The sequence below is a fragment of the Maniola jurtina genome, chromosome 14 (genome assembly GCF_905333055.1).
Source record: "Maniola jurtina chromosome 14, ilManJurt1.1, whole genome shotgun sequence".
Classification (NCBI taxonomy): Eukaryota; Metazoa; Arthropoda; class Insecta; order Lepidoptera; family Nymphalidae; genus Maniola; species Maniola jurtina.
The window spans coordinates 55,160-68,924 of record NC_060042.1 but is presented as its reverse complement, the minus strand read 5'-3'; the positions used below and the strand labels follow the sequence as shown (position 1 = coordinate 68,924).

General features: G+C 48.5%; 1 protein-coding gene across 3 annotated transcripts in view; it reads right to left on the bottom strand.

The window, feature by feature from the left end:
- LOC123871536 (dynein axonemal heavy chain 3) overlaps positions 1-13,765 on the bottom strand; it is a 38,137-nt gene that overhangs the window by 7,466 nt on the left and 16,906 nt on the right. Inside the window, exons 33-61 of one of the 3 annotated variants that reach the window (XM_045915387.1) lie at positions 13,596-13,739; positions 13,267-13,452; positions 12,758-12,984; positions 12,617-12,680; positions 12,412-12,528; positions 11,803-11,950; positions 11,588-11,676; positions 11,304-11,417; positions 10,929-11,054; positions 10,305-10,465; positions 9,717-9,860; positions 8,569-8,688; positions 8,222-8,387; positions 7,647-7,899; positions 7,136-7,262; positions 6,896-7,007; positions 6,698-6,811; positions 6,298-6,475; positions 6,040-6,144; positions 5,563-5,724; positions 4,727-4,913; positions 4,179-4,299; positions 3,602-3,769; positions 2,900-3,135; positions 2,432-2,615; positions 1,923-2,059; positions 1,390-1,529; positions 921-1,156; positions 274-499 (exon numbers count right to left, since the gene is read on the bottom strand). In XM_045915387.1, coding sequence (XP_045771343.1) covers positions 274-499; positions 921-1,156; positions 1,390-1,529; positions 1,923-2,059; positions 2,432-2,615; positions 2,900-3,135; positions 3,602-3,769; positions 4,179-4,299; positions 4,727-4,913; positions 5,563-5,724; positions 6,040-6,144; positions 6,298-6,475; positions 6,698-6,811; positions 6,896-7,007; positions 7,136-7,262; positions 7,647-7,899; positions 8,222-8,387; positions 8,569-8,688; positions 9,717-9,860; positions 10,305-10,465; positions 10,929-11,054; positions 11,304-11,417; positions 11,588-11,676; positions 11,803-11,950; positions 12,412-12,528; positions 12,617-12,680; positions 12,758-12,984; positions 13,267-13,452; positions 13,596-13,739 — 4,492 coding nt within the window. Of the gene's footprint in view, positions 1-273; positions 500-920; positions 1,157-1,389; positions 1,530-1,896; positions 2,060-2,431; positions 2,616-2,899; positions 3,136-3,601; positions 3,770-4,178; positions 4,300-4,726; positions 4,914-5,562; positions 5,725-6,039; positions 6,145-6,297; positions 6,476-6,697; positions 6,812-6,895; positions 7,008-7,135; positions 7,263-7,646; positions 7,900-8,221; positions 8,388-8,568; positions 8,689-9,716; positions 9,861-10,304; positions 10,466-10,928; positions 11,055-11,303; positions 11,418-11,587; positions 11,677-11,802; positions 11,951-12,411; positions 12,529-12,616; positions 12,681-12,757; positions 12,985-13,266; positions 13,453-13,595; positions 13,740-13,765 lie in introns of those variants that run through there. The other 2 variants (XR_006797279.1, XM_045915388.1) reach the window with 2 other exon arrangements.

Sequence of the window (13,765 nt, the reverse complement as noted above, 5' to 3'; positions counted from 1 at the left end):
GCGAGAAGGTAAACGAACTGGCGTTATTGGCTGTTATTTGCAAAACTTTAAATCGCACCTCGACTAACCACGTTAAATATACGTTAACGCGGTTTTGATTTCAGCCAAGATCTTCTTCTTTAATAAAATTGTATCTCAAAATTGACTTTTCGATTAATTCATTTAATTAAGCTATCTACTTTAGATAATTTCGAAGGAGTCATTAGTTAGCTACTGGAATTATTTTTCTTCTCGCACATGAGATATTCTGTCCTAGCCCCGACGCTGACTCACCGTTCTGCAGCACGGTGACGGGGAAGGCCTTGCTGGGGTAGGAGGTGAGCCAGCAGCGGAAGCTGGCGTGCGTCAGCTGCGGCAGCATCACCTCCGCGCAGATGCGCTCCAGCTCGCCCATCCACGACTCCATCACGTGGCAGTTCTGCAGCACCACCCAGCCGCCCGTCGCGATCGCTTGCTGGATCATGTTGGCCGCTATTGGACCCTGGGTGGACATATACAAGAGCCTCAATACGCCGTCACGACGAGGCAATCGAGCACATTTATAGCGCGTATCGATTGTGTAGGGGCTGACTAAGCAGAAACGCATCCCCACAATTGCATTCGCTAACGGATGGATGACCCGAAGCTTTGGAGCGTTCGGCTCTGGGAGCCCATCACATTATTCTTCCAAGACACCTCCACCATTATATGATTAATAGATAAAATCATGACCCTTCCATTTGGCTTTACCGCAGTCGGGTAAAAAGGGGTTCCGATTCTTAGCAACGAAGAATACTTAACCATACCACAATGTTGTCTTTTTTAAAAGAAAAGATGTTGGAATCATTATAAATCCTTTATCCAAGTGAATTCAGAAAAAGTCGATGCTTCTTAAAATATCTATCAGTAATGCATGTTGGCTGACGATGAAGAGAGCTCACCTGCCCCTGGCCGAGGGAGATGGTCTCGAAGCTGAGCACCTTGCGCTCCGAGGAGAACTTGACGAGCCCCGACATGGGGTCCGCGCCGGGCGACAGGATGAAGATGAGCGGCGAGCAGCAGTTGCTGTCGTTGTACGACTTCTCCAGGTCGAAGGGCGGCGGCTCCACGTACGCGCGGCCCATCTCCTCCACCACGTACTGCTGCACCAGGGGAATCAGCTTGTCGGGCCGGACGCATCTGTACAACGGTCGTACTTAAATAAACGATTCCAACAAGTGACTAAATAAAAAGACATACCTAAGCAAAACCTCGCAAATCTGATGTAATGATCAACTTGGGAAATCCGCACATGTTTAGGCTCTTACACTATAACTTTACAGAAACTTAATGTTCCGATGTGAGTTGCGACGTCGTATCTAAAACTCCTCAATCAGTCATCAAAAACTGCAAATGATTAAAAGTATAACAACCTGAAGATAATCAGTTTTGCGATGCCTCTAATGTCAGCGTACGGTTCGGGCAGCGCGCTCTCGTGCGGCGCGGCCAGGTCGTACAACTGCTTCCACGCCGCGATGTTCCCTTCCACGTTCTCCTTGAAACCGTGGAGCCTGTGGGATATTAACATCTTTGTACATCAAACGTTTGTTTTGAGCCAAAGTATGAAATGAGTAACTAGTGCTTATCGAAGTCATCACGTTGTACGCTTTAGCTTCATTCGCTAAATGCCTATCGATCCTCATTTCACAATTCGATGTTACACTTCATGGCAAAAGAAACGTAACTTCTACACAACTCAATGATTACAATATATTTTTGAATCATCAAAAATAAGAGGAAACTTTAACAGAGCTCAGGTTGCTCTTGCTCAGTATTCTTGGAAATTCTTATGCTTCCCGTACGTAATCTATTGAAGATTCACAAGCTTGTCAAAATATTTCAAGATTTTACAAAAGCATAGAGTGGAACCAAAACATAGATATAAGAATGAGCAGATCGCTCACCCGTTCAAATTGCTGCTGCGCACGATCTCCGACCAGCACTTGTCGGAGAGCCAGGCGGGCGCGGGGTTCTCGTGGGGGTTCTCCAGCGCCACGCCGCCCGTCAGCAGGAACGCCACTTGCTCGTCGTCCAAGTTGCCCTGGTAACATGACAAGTTGCCCTGGTAACATGACAAGTTGCCCTGGTAACATGACAAGTTGCCCTGGTAACATGACAAGTTGCCCTGGTAACATGACAAGTTGCCCTGGTAACATGACAAGTTTGCCAAATAACTACCTACAACATTATCTGAAGCCCAGGAGCTAAAAGCAAAGCCATGTAATCTGGCTTAGGCTTCATTTTAAGTATAATATAATTTGTTAATAAATAACAAAAGAAGACAGGGGAACAATAAATCAGCAGCATTAGGCTGACATGTCTCTAGTGTGATATATTCCGGTTTCCGTTCCAAAATTTTTGTTTCTTTTCCAGTTTGCCTAAAATCAAAGTATAAGAGAATAATCTCACTGACCCTAGCTCGAAGTATGCCGAGAGTGAGAACGAGTGAGAAGATGAGTTTGTCCTTCTCGAACAAGCTGCGGCAGACGTTCTCGTATACGCTGCGAGTGAAGTACGCGTTGAGTCCCTCCAGCCTCGTGTCGAGGACATCGCTCTTCGGCGAGTTCAGGATCGCTTGGTTGTATAAGTTAATGAACCTGAAAGTATCGTTCTAAAGCTGATACGAGGCGTAATGCTCCTGCTCCGACTTAATAATAAGCAGGAAAGACTAAACGAAGGCATGGGCGTAGTTGAATATCCTGGCGGTAGAATCTTTGCTCAACACGATCGAGCCGAGAGAGCAGCGGGGCACAAAGCACTCGGTACTCTCCAATAGGAGACGGAGAAGCGGCTTTTTCTTCCTATTCACTAAGACCGCATCGACGGTCATTTGATCGTCATTAGAGTGTAGACATTAGATGAAATGTTAGTAGGTACACACCAATTCAAAGAGTACTGATACATCGGATCGATGTTGGCCAAATCCGATATACAGAAGAACAGCACCGAGGAGTGCTTGGACACGGGCACGTACAGCGAGCGAGCTTCGTCGATCTCCTGCTCGGTGACGGCGGCGGCGGCTTGCTTGGCCTCGATCTCTAGCGAGAGGGTCTTCGAGGACGACAGAATCTGGTTTGCGGACTCGTCCTCCAGGATGTTTCCGGCTGAAGATAGGACCTGCGAACAACAGGCGTAGTCTCGAGGTGGCCTGTTATCTATTATGTGTAGGTACTCAGTCCAAGTTAAGGTGAAATATCACACTTATATTTTATAATATTATAAAGGCGAAAGTTTGTATGTGTGTGTGTATGTTTGTTACTCTTTCACGCAATAACTACTGAATGGATTTGGCTGAAATTTGGAATGGAGATAGATAATATCCTGGATTAGCACATAGGCTACTTTTTATCCCGGAAAATCAAAGAGTTCCTACGGGATTTTAAAAAACCGAAATCCACGCGGGCGAAGCCGCGGGCATCTTCTAGTATAAAAATAACTTTAAGGTAAGTAACTAGGTAGGTTCTATGAAATCAAAAAAAAGATTGTTGGAAACGCGAAAAAATGATTGTTTTCTCGCGTTGACTAGTTGACGAGGTGAGCGGTTGCGAATGATAGGTATTTAACTTAACCTTTCACGTGATACCTCCAAAATCTTATCCTCGATTTCCTTGAGCGTCCTCTTGTTGTTGGCGCCCTCCACGATGAGCTGGTTCTTCTTGAGCTCCAGCTCGGGCCGCTCCTGCGCCACCACGATGCCCAGCAGCTGGTCCTGCAGGCCTTGCGGCGTTATCATGAAGTTCAGCAAGGTCACCTGCATCATATTATGGAAAACTTAATAACTGCATTCAAATGTTGGATATAAAGAGGCGTTACTTTGCGGAACTCCATGCTGAAGGAACCACAAGTCGCTACAATTCACTAAAACATACACATCAGTACCTATGGTACAACGTGCGACATGCGCTAGGCGTCGCCCGCCCTCGCTCTGTCAAAGTAGCAGGAAAAGCAAGCAACATACCATCAACACAGAACAGCACACAAATCTTCTAGAACACACTCAACATGTATTTCTCGCCTACACCGGAGCATCCTCGGCGGATGACTCCACAATGCACATCCGCAAAGTAATTTGCAATCATAAATAGATTTTTGCTTGTTGCAAGATTTAGAAACGTACCTAGTAGGTACCTACTTAAAATAAGGTTAAATTTCATCGTCACCTTGACAGCGATTTCCGGCAAGTAATGCGGGTTGCTGAGCCGAGTGCTGATGTAGAAGCGGAAATTGTGATTGTACTCCAGGACGTTGTCGCCCAACTTCAAGCAGTCCACGCCACCAGACCTGGCCGAAACAATTTCCAGAGCGTTATGTATCAGATATCGAAATGAGGCAATCCGCAGAGAAGCAAACATAGTCCAAACCATCAGCAATCTTAATAGACCTAATTAGGGCCGATTCTCAAATCGTCAAATAATGACAACTAAGTAAAAACTAAAAAAAAATTACTGGGATTCTGTCAAAACGTCTTTATGTGACAGTTAACATTTATTCAGCAATTGTAAAATTTGCCCATATAAGAAAATAAGTTCCAAGGCCCTCAAACACCTTCAAATAAGTTAAAGAAAACGATACTCACTTGCTGACAAACGCCGCATTCCAAACAAAACAAAATATTTTTAGTAGGTACATGTAGGTACATCCATCTGATCATCAATCATGTTTTCGTATTTCCAATGGATTTTAGAATTTACATTTACTCCTGACTCACCTGAAGATATTCCTCAGCAGAACCGGTTCGAGGACGGCATCCAGCTGCTCGCGGATGTTCTCGAGGATGACGGGGAAGCCCAGCTGAATCGCGTTCTCCAGCACGCGCACGTAGTTGGCGTCCGTCAGCTTCATCACCTTCAGCTGGTTCTCGCGCTCCATGTTCTTCACCCATTTGTTGGCCTGATCTGTACAGGGGCGACACTAATCTCACACTTCAAATCTGTAACCTTACATACCTACCTACGTGTCTGGATATAATTATATTTATAAAACATTGCAGGACTTTTATGACTTAAATGAAATGCAGTTTTATGCAAATTCAAGTTGAGCGGAGAATTTTAAAAAAACAATCAGTTTCAGACTTCAGTGGATTTTGGTCTGGAGATTCACGTAGTTATCAGATAAAAGTGAAAAGTTTCCGGCTGAAATTTCAGCACGACAGACAGCAAGCGTTCTCGACGGAGAAGGCGTCGACCGGCAGCCCCGCGATGTTCCACGCGCAAACCACGACGGGCTCGCCGAGCGTCGTCACCAGCGAGTACACGTCCGAGCTGGGGATATCTACGAAGTATCCTAAGTCGTCACGAGCGTTGTTGTCTCATATCGACCTACCTTGAGGGTCGATCATGAGCGGCCAGCGCCGCGACTTCTCCACGATGATGCCGTTCTCGACGGAGAAGGTGTCGACCGGCAGCCCCGCGATGTTCCACGCGCGCACCACGACGGGCTCGCCGAGCGTCGTCACCAGCGAGTACACGTCCGAGCTGGGGATATCTACGAAGTATCCTATATATCCTAAGTCGTCACGAGCGTTGTTGTCTCATATCGACCTACCTTGAGGGTCGATCATGAGCGGCCAGCGCCGCGACTTCTCCACGATGATGCCGTTCTCGACGGAGAAGGTGTCAACCGGCAGCCCCGCGATGTTCCACGCGCGCACCACGACGGGCTCGCCGAGCGTCGTCACCAGCGAGTACACGTCCGAGCTGGGGATATCTACGAAGTAGACACTCAATCATGCTTCGGAGTTTTTTAATTTTGATTTTAAACACGAAACGATAGGTAAATAAAGCAAGCGGAATTTTAATTCCGACATTGAAATACAACAATAGGTACCTATAATACGTGACAAGTCGAGATGGCAATCGGGTTATGAGGCGGGGGAAGGCCCCGCACCGGGTTAACGCGGGTACTACCTGCCCGGTATTTGAATCCGCGTTTCGTGGAAAGTTTGTCAGACGACAACGTTTTACATGCAGCGATCAAATGAACGCGGTTGTAATGATAGTTAGATCATCAGTATCGTCTCACTCAGCTCCTTCGCGCGGCGGTTCCACGCGGCCACCAGCTCGCGCCTGTAGCCCACGGTGTAGGGGCCGAGGTACGCGATGAACCCCGCCGACAACAGCACGTCGCCTGCGAGCGAACACTGCTTAGCTCAAACTTGGATCAAAACGCAAATTCAACATTTTTAGGTGTCCTGAAAAATTTTGTAAACTGACTTTCTTTGAATCTAATAAAAAGCAAAAGGTTACAATTTTTGAGCAATTTAGCAAATCTACTGCTGACCGATAATATTCGACAGTAGCTCCTGCAGCTGGCGCGCCAAGTCGGTCCAGCGCGCCCTCTCGCCGCCGAGCCCTCCGATCAGCTGCTCGGCTCGGGACAGCTTGGTAGAGCACAGCTCGATCTCGTCTTCCAAGCCTTTCTTCTTGCGGGTCATTCCTGCGAACTCGTCGTTAAGGGCCTACCGAAAAAAAGGTAATGAGATTTTAATCTACAGTAGGCGACTCAATATCTTGTATCATGATACTTTCGCTATAACCCCAAGAAATAAATCTTCCACATCAGGATTCTTGCTACTTCGTTCCGAGTTCCCAGGAAGTTAACCGTAGAAACCTGCGGTTATTATTTTAGCCAATTAACTTCTGTTTCCCAAATTCCAAAAATCGGAAGTTTCCGAACCTACCTGCAATTTGTCGAGTACTCCTTGCAATTGAGCTCTCTTTTCATTCAACGTATTCATCTGCATTTGCAACTCTCCTTCGGCTTCCGCCAAGGCTGCCTTCTTAGGCGCTACGACCTGTCCGGAAAAAATCAATATAGGTAACATTATTTTAGATTCCCTTCAGATCGTTCTCGTGAGTAGGATGTGAGTGCGCGTCACCTTGATGACTCGGTCGTACACGTCCATGGCGCGCACCCACTTGCACAGCCCCTCGCACGCCGACGACACCTTGGCGATCACTGCCGGGTCGAACTCGCGGTCCGGGATGTACCTTCAAAGTAGGGGGAAAATGTTTTTTAGTTCATACGTACACAGGTGATTTATAATTTGCTATTTAATTGAAGAACATGTTTTATTAAAATATTATAATACAGTTAGTTGGAAAAAGTGATCGCTTACTTGTCTCTAATCTTCTTCATGATAGCGGGAGGTATATTGTCCTTGTCGTAATTCCTAAGGCTCTCCAAGAACTTCATGTCGCCGAGCATCTTCTGCGAGGGTCCCCAGTAGTCTTCGAATGGTTTCCCTAGAGAAAAAGAAAAACCAATAATTAATCAAATGCGCAATGAAAAAATTATGGTAATGTTTTTTCTGATTTATTAGTTATATTGAACCTACTGATTTGATCCTGAAACATTAGTGAAATAAGGAGCACCAAGAGTCTAAGTTTGTGATATGTACTGCTATTTAAGCATGTGCACTAGTTTTATCGATGGAAGAAAACATCGTGAGGAAATCGGCATAGAGTTCTCCATAATGTTCTCAAAGGTGTTTGAAGTTTACGATCCGCACTCGGCCAGCGTGGTGGCCGATAGCTGAGCCCTTCTCATTTTGAGAGAAGACCCTTCCTCAGTGAGGAACCGGTGATGGGAGGTGATAATGATGAAGGTGACATCTCAAATCTCGTCACCGGTAGCGTCCATCTTGCGGTCGCCCTTGATGCCCTTCATGACGCAGACGGCCTCCATGACGAGCTTGACGCCGGCGGGCGGGTTCTTCATGGACTTGACGAGCGTGATGTCGGCCGGCTTGAGCGTGTCCAGCGCGTCCAGCGCCGCCTGCAGCGCGGGCACCGCCTCCGCCAGGTCCGACTCGCAGTCGTCCTTGATGGCCTGCGCCGCCGCCGCCGCCTCGTTCGCCAGCGCCTCGTCCGCGCCCACTATCTGCAGGTGCAGGGTTATACCGATCCTCATTCCTTGTACAGTGCCCAACAAACACTAAGTAGCCTAGTGGCGAATCCAGGAAGCGAGGGTCGACTGATCTATCAATTGTGTGCACTAGCCGACCGCGTCAATGTTCAATTTGTTTGCTGGGCACCACGGCACTATACAAACGCAAATCCTTTGTGTGGTCTTTTAAGCGGCAGGTCCGAGGTTCGATTCCTGGCAGGAGCGATTTGGGGATTTACAATTCCTTAGTTGTTTGGGGGAGGCTTCGACCATGGCTTGCTTTGACCCTGCTGGCAAAAGCCGTGCGGAGTTGTACCTCTTTTTGTTTCTCCACCACCACAGTGTCCTGCTCGATCTTGATCATCAGCTTCTCAGTCTTGTCGGAGGTGTCCACCAGCAGCGGCTGCAGGTCGATGAGGTTCTGCTGCATGACGGCCACCTGGCCGGCCGCGAAGTCCAGCTGCTCTAGACCTGTCTCGTATCTGGAATTTAGTTTGAAATTATGAAAACAGCTCAGGATACAAGTAGGTTGCACTCGCAACAAAAACGAACTTTGCTATATTGTTGGACAAATGAGTATGGTTCCCCAAAATGAAGAAACAAATAAGCTAATCCCCCATTTTACTGATCTGCTGTAAAACAAAACTCGGCTGCTTTACTCACCGATTTCTAGATTTAGTAATCTGGTCCACTTTCAAAGTGTACAAGTTCTGGAATGCCTTTATGAGCTCCAAGTAGCTCGTCGGTGTGACGTACACCTTCCGTTTTTGCTCCGAATAAAATCTGTAACAATTTAATTCCAAGCACTCTAATTATTGAATTTTACTGTCAGGCAGATCGCCTGACAATAAAATATGATTACCGCCGCCTTTAAGTATCTGCAGCACCATTGGGCCACTACGACTTCATCGACTCATCCCTTCAGATGAACTGAAGGGATGAGTCGATGAATGACATGCGGCGGCAGTCACCTGTCGCTGAGCTGCACGACGCTAGTGTGGAACAGCTGGCACATCTCCACGCAGCAGTCGCGCAGCTCCGCGTCCACGCTCGGCATCCTGGCGATGAACATGGACGCGACGCGCTCCAGCGCCTCCGGCGGCCACGCGGTGAACTCTACACCATGCGGCGGCAGTCCCCTGTCGCTGAGCTGCACGACGCTAGTGTGGAACAGCTGGCACATCTCCACGCAGCAGTCGCGCAGCTCCGCGTCCACGCTCGGCATCCTGGCGATGAACATGGACGCGACGCGCTCCAGCGCCTCCGGCGGCCACGCGGTGAACTCTACACCATGCGGCGGCAGTCACCTGTCGCTGAGCTGCACGACGCTAGTGTGGAACAGCTGGCACATCTCCACGCAGCAGTCGCGCAGCTCCGCGTCCACGCTCGGCATCCTGGCGATGAACATGGACGCGACGCGCTCCAGCGCCTCCGGCGGCCACGCGGTGAACTCTACACCATGCGGCGGCAGTCACCTGTCGCTGAGCTGCACGACGCTAGTGTGGAACAGCTGGCACATCTCCACGCAGCAGTCGCGCAGCTCCGCGTCCACGCTCGGCATCCTGGCGATGAACATGGACGCGACGCGCTCCAGCGCCTCCGGCGGCCACGCGGTGAACTCTACACCATGCGGCGGCAGTCACCTGTCGCTGAGCTGCACGACGCTAGTGTGGAACAGCTGGCACATCTCCACGCAGCAGTCGCGCAGCTCCGCGTCCACGCTCGGCATCCTGGCGATGAACATGGACGCGACGCGCTCCAGCGCCTCCGGCGGCCACGCGGTGAACTCTACACCATGCGGCGGCAGTCACCTGTCGCTGAGCTGCACGACGCTAGTGTGGAACAGCTGGCACATCTCCACGCAGCAGTCGCGCAGCTCCGCGTCCACGCTCGGCATCCTGGCGATGAACATGGACGCGACGCGCTCCAGCGCCTCCGGCGGCCACGCGGTGAACCTGCCCGAGTTGACAGCGATCAGATCGATCAGACCTCAGGCGCGGCGCGGGAGGGGGGGGGGGGGGGGGGGTATACGTCGACCGTCGCCGTCGATGTTCCCGCACTGCGCAGTTACTTGTCTCGAGGACCGTCCAAGTTAAACGGCATAGCATTTTTACAAGATTTGGTAAGATTACAAAATAAAAACAAAAACATTCGGACCACAATCTGATAGTATAATTCGATTTGGAGTCCTTCAAACTGGATTGTTTAACAAAACAATAAATTTAAATTTTTTATCTACCTATTTAAATTTTAAATAAATTTTAATAAGTAGGTTCCAATTTCTGGAAAGAATAAGTAACAAATAACAATGCCAGCTCAATCAAGTAAATACGAATTAGTTTATTGAGTGACGTACTATACATAAACTGTCTAACTTGTAGGTGACGGTGACGACTCACCAGTCGATGGTGCAGCAGTTGATGAGCGAGGGGAACATGCGCAGGCGGTTGCGGAACGAGTCTCCGATGGGCGACATGGCCAGCACGATGCGCAGGTTCGCCTTCACGCGCTCCACGTAGAACCCGAACATCGCCAACGGCGTCGTCTCCATCTTCCTGCCCTGCAACAAGCACCATTTATTATACAAGGCTTTTAGAGTTGTATATATCGCAAAGAAACTGCAGAACAACGGGACACCATGAGCGTTGGTATCCTTGTGCTTGTGAGCCACTGTCGCTCCGTCGACTTCTGTTGGCAGCATTGTGTGCACGCGGAGACAGACGTGACGGAACGGTGCGGTTTGTTGCGGAACGGATTAAGTCCGTCCACACAGTTGGGGCACGACCACGTTTCTGCATTGCATGACCTCATCATTGCTGTTCAGTGAGCATGATTGTCGTCAAACCTATCTTGTAATAAAAAAAACTCCTTTCTGATTGAGATGTACGGTGTGCTCCACCGAGCAACGTTATCGGTTTATATGTATATTTACATGCCCCAGAAATTTCAAAACTTTTTTATTGTTCGAGATAAAATTTGTGTGAAATCAAGTTTTCAAAGTAGTAAGAATGTGCGACACTCACAGCCTCCCTGACGGCAGCTTGCATCTTGTCGAGGATCTCCACCTTCTCGTCCATTCCGTACAGATTGGGAATGTCGCCCGTGTTCAGCAACATGTTGATATCTTCCACCATGCCCTCGTACATGATCTGTAACCAGAGTAAGCTTCACTTCTTCGTCGTGTGGTGGCTGCGGACCGTGAGTGCCGGACAGCGCAGGCTCAGGAAAATTGCAGTGTTACGTCCTTACGCAGCAAATAAAACCAAGGGTTCTGTGCTTGTCTCTGATCGTGTCGGATTACAAGTTAAAGATAGATTGAGCATTCATTTTGGCCGCAAGTGGATAATCCTTTGTATAAGATATACTTATGGTTTTTGTAGGTAAATCCCATTAAGTACCTGATTGTCAGCGAAAAGGAAGACCAATGGTTTCCCGATGATGCCAGCTTTCATCAGCAACTTCCTGATGTCGTCGCGCCACTCGTTCTGGCCGTACACGCGGGATATCTCGATCTGTTGACAGGCAGATTCATTCTTTTGGCAATTGATCAGTTTTTGTCTTTCAACAGATCAATAATTGAATGATCTGTTAAAAGACAAAAATTGACAAGATAAATTGACAGGTCGCAAGTACATGATGGTTATATTAAATACTAGATTCGCATATACATCTGAAGCTACACCTGTACAACATTCATCTCCAGGATGCTGGCAGCGAGCCTGACTGCGCTGCTCCGCCCGCTGCCGCCGACGCCGACCAGTAATAGGTTACCTGCCAAAAAAATATTTCAATACGTATTTTTCCACTAGTCGAGCTGTTGAAAACTGGCCGAATTAACAAAAAGTTAATTTTTTGTATTGCATATTTGCAGCGTTTCGACAAACACTAAGGACGAACCGTTATCTTGTAGCAGAACACGGGTGCAGCGAGAGATGTGGTCGAGGGCGTAGCGGAACATGACGAGCGCCATGGGCGACGAGGACACCACGTTGTACTCCTCCAGGTAGTACTCCATCTTCACCGCCATGTCGTCGAGATCCAGCACCTGCCGACAAGTACTCCTTATTTGTACGAAACCACTTACTTACAAATATTCTGTATTTGTCTGGTTTTTTTTTAATATTCAGATACAGGTTACTCTCTATACAGTGTCTTTACAATTCGGCGTAGATAATACCTACTGTCCCAAAAAGAAGAAGCGCAGTCTTGTCCTCGGAGGTTGTCCTCCGAGAATCAATTCAGACATCAATGTTTGTGCATTGATCACAGCAACACAATACATTGGAGGAATCTAGTTTACGAATAAATTATGACATGTATTACGTAAACGTCTATTCTATATTATTTGATAGACGTTAGAAAATTCCAATCCAATCCATCAGCCTACATATACCTATATCCACTGCTTGCATATTTTCTGCCGTTCATCAGTCAAGAAAGCTGAAGGTCATCCTAGGTCACGCTACACTGCGCTGTCGGTTCTACGACAGACATGTAGAAGATTACCTGATCGTAAATCTTGGGGTCGGCATCCGGCTCCATGTAGTTGCCGAAGAAGATGTTGGCGGCGTGGCGGCTGGCGAGCTTCTCTCCCTCCGGCACGTAGCCCAGCTCCGTCAGCACCTCCAATCAAATCAATAAAATGCTTTATTGTACACCACAAGAAACTGCGAACAAGCAATAACTTAAATACTAAAACATAAACGGGTACCTGGTCCATGTGCACGCGGTAGTTGGCGTACACCGCCTTGTTGATCACGTCGAACAGCTTCAACCTGCCCAGGAAAGGGTTTTTAAATTTGATATTTCAGTTGTGAGGAAACATCGAAGAGAGAAGGAGCACAGCGCTCACCGGTCGGCGTCGTCGACGAGCCGGTCGTAGAAGACGCGGTAGGTCTCGTGGATCCACAGCAGCACCAGCTTGCTGAGCTCCTTCATGTGCGAGGCGGGCACCAGCAGCACGCCGCGCACGACGCGCGCGAAGTCGCGCAGGTTGAACAGGTAGTGGCACTTGCTGGGCGTGGGCAGGAACTGCAGCGTCACCGCCTTGTACACCTCCATCGTGGCCGCCACCACCGCCTGCGAAGTGGGAACCACGGGTCAGCACACAACTTGCCGTTTGAGTTGGTATAATAGACCAGATAAAGTCTGTGGCAGTCATCACAGCTTGACACAATACGAACCAAAGACGGACTACTCGCAACGATCTCACTAGATGGCACCACAAATATCTTTAATGACTCACTATTGAGCCTGAATCATGCTAACGAAGTTTAAAGTTTAAGTTGATTCAGCAGTAGTTATTCCTTAAGTTTACTAATTTTTTTTAAATATTCGATGAAGTCAGTATAAAATATGAACCTTGCTCTGTCTGGCGAGCGTGTCCGCGAAGCCCTTAGCGAAGTGCCAGTCCATGATGCTGACGAAGATCTTGTTGAGCGTGTTGTCCTCGAAGGAGTCCAGCGTGACGAGCAGCGTGTGGCGCGTCAGCCGCGACGAGATCACGTTGGAGCCGCCGCCCGGCGGCAGCATCGCCGACACCAATAGCTTGTGAGAATGAGTCATAGCTTGCATCAGAGTTTCTCTCGACCAGAAATATATACTTCTGTACCAACTAAGTTTTCCACAAACGTTAAAAATGCTATTGAAACATTATCAATTAGTAAGTTATTCATTTTGTCCCATCTCACCACGTCGACGACTTCCTGGCGCACCATCTCCCTGAGGTCGTACCAGTGGCCGTGGTCGAGCCACTGCCGCAGCAGCTCCAGCGGCGGCTGCGCGCCCCACTGCTCCTTCTGCGGCATGCTCAGGTCGTCCACGAACAGGACGCACTGTGACAGCGTGTGCCCGTTACCAT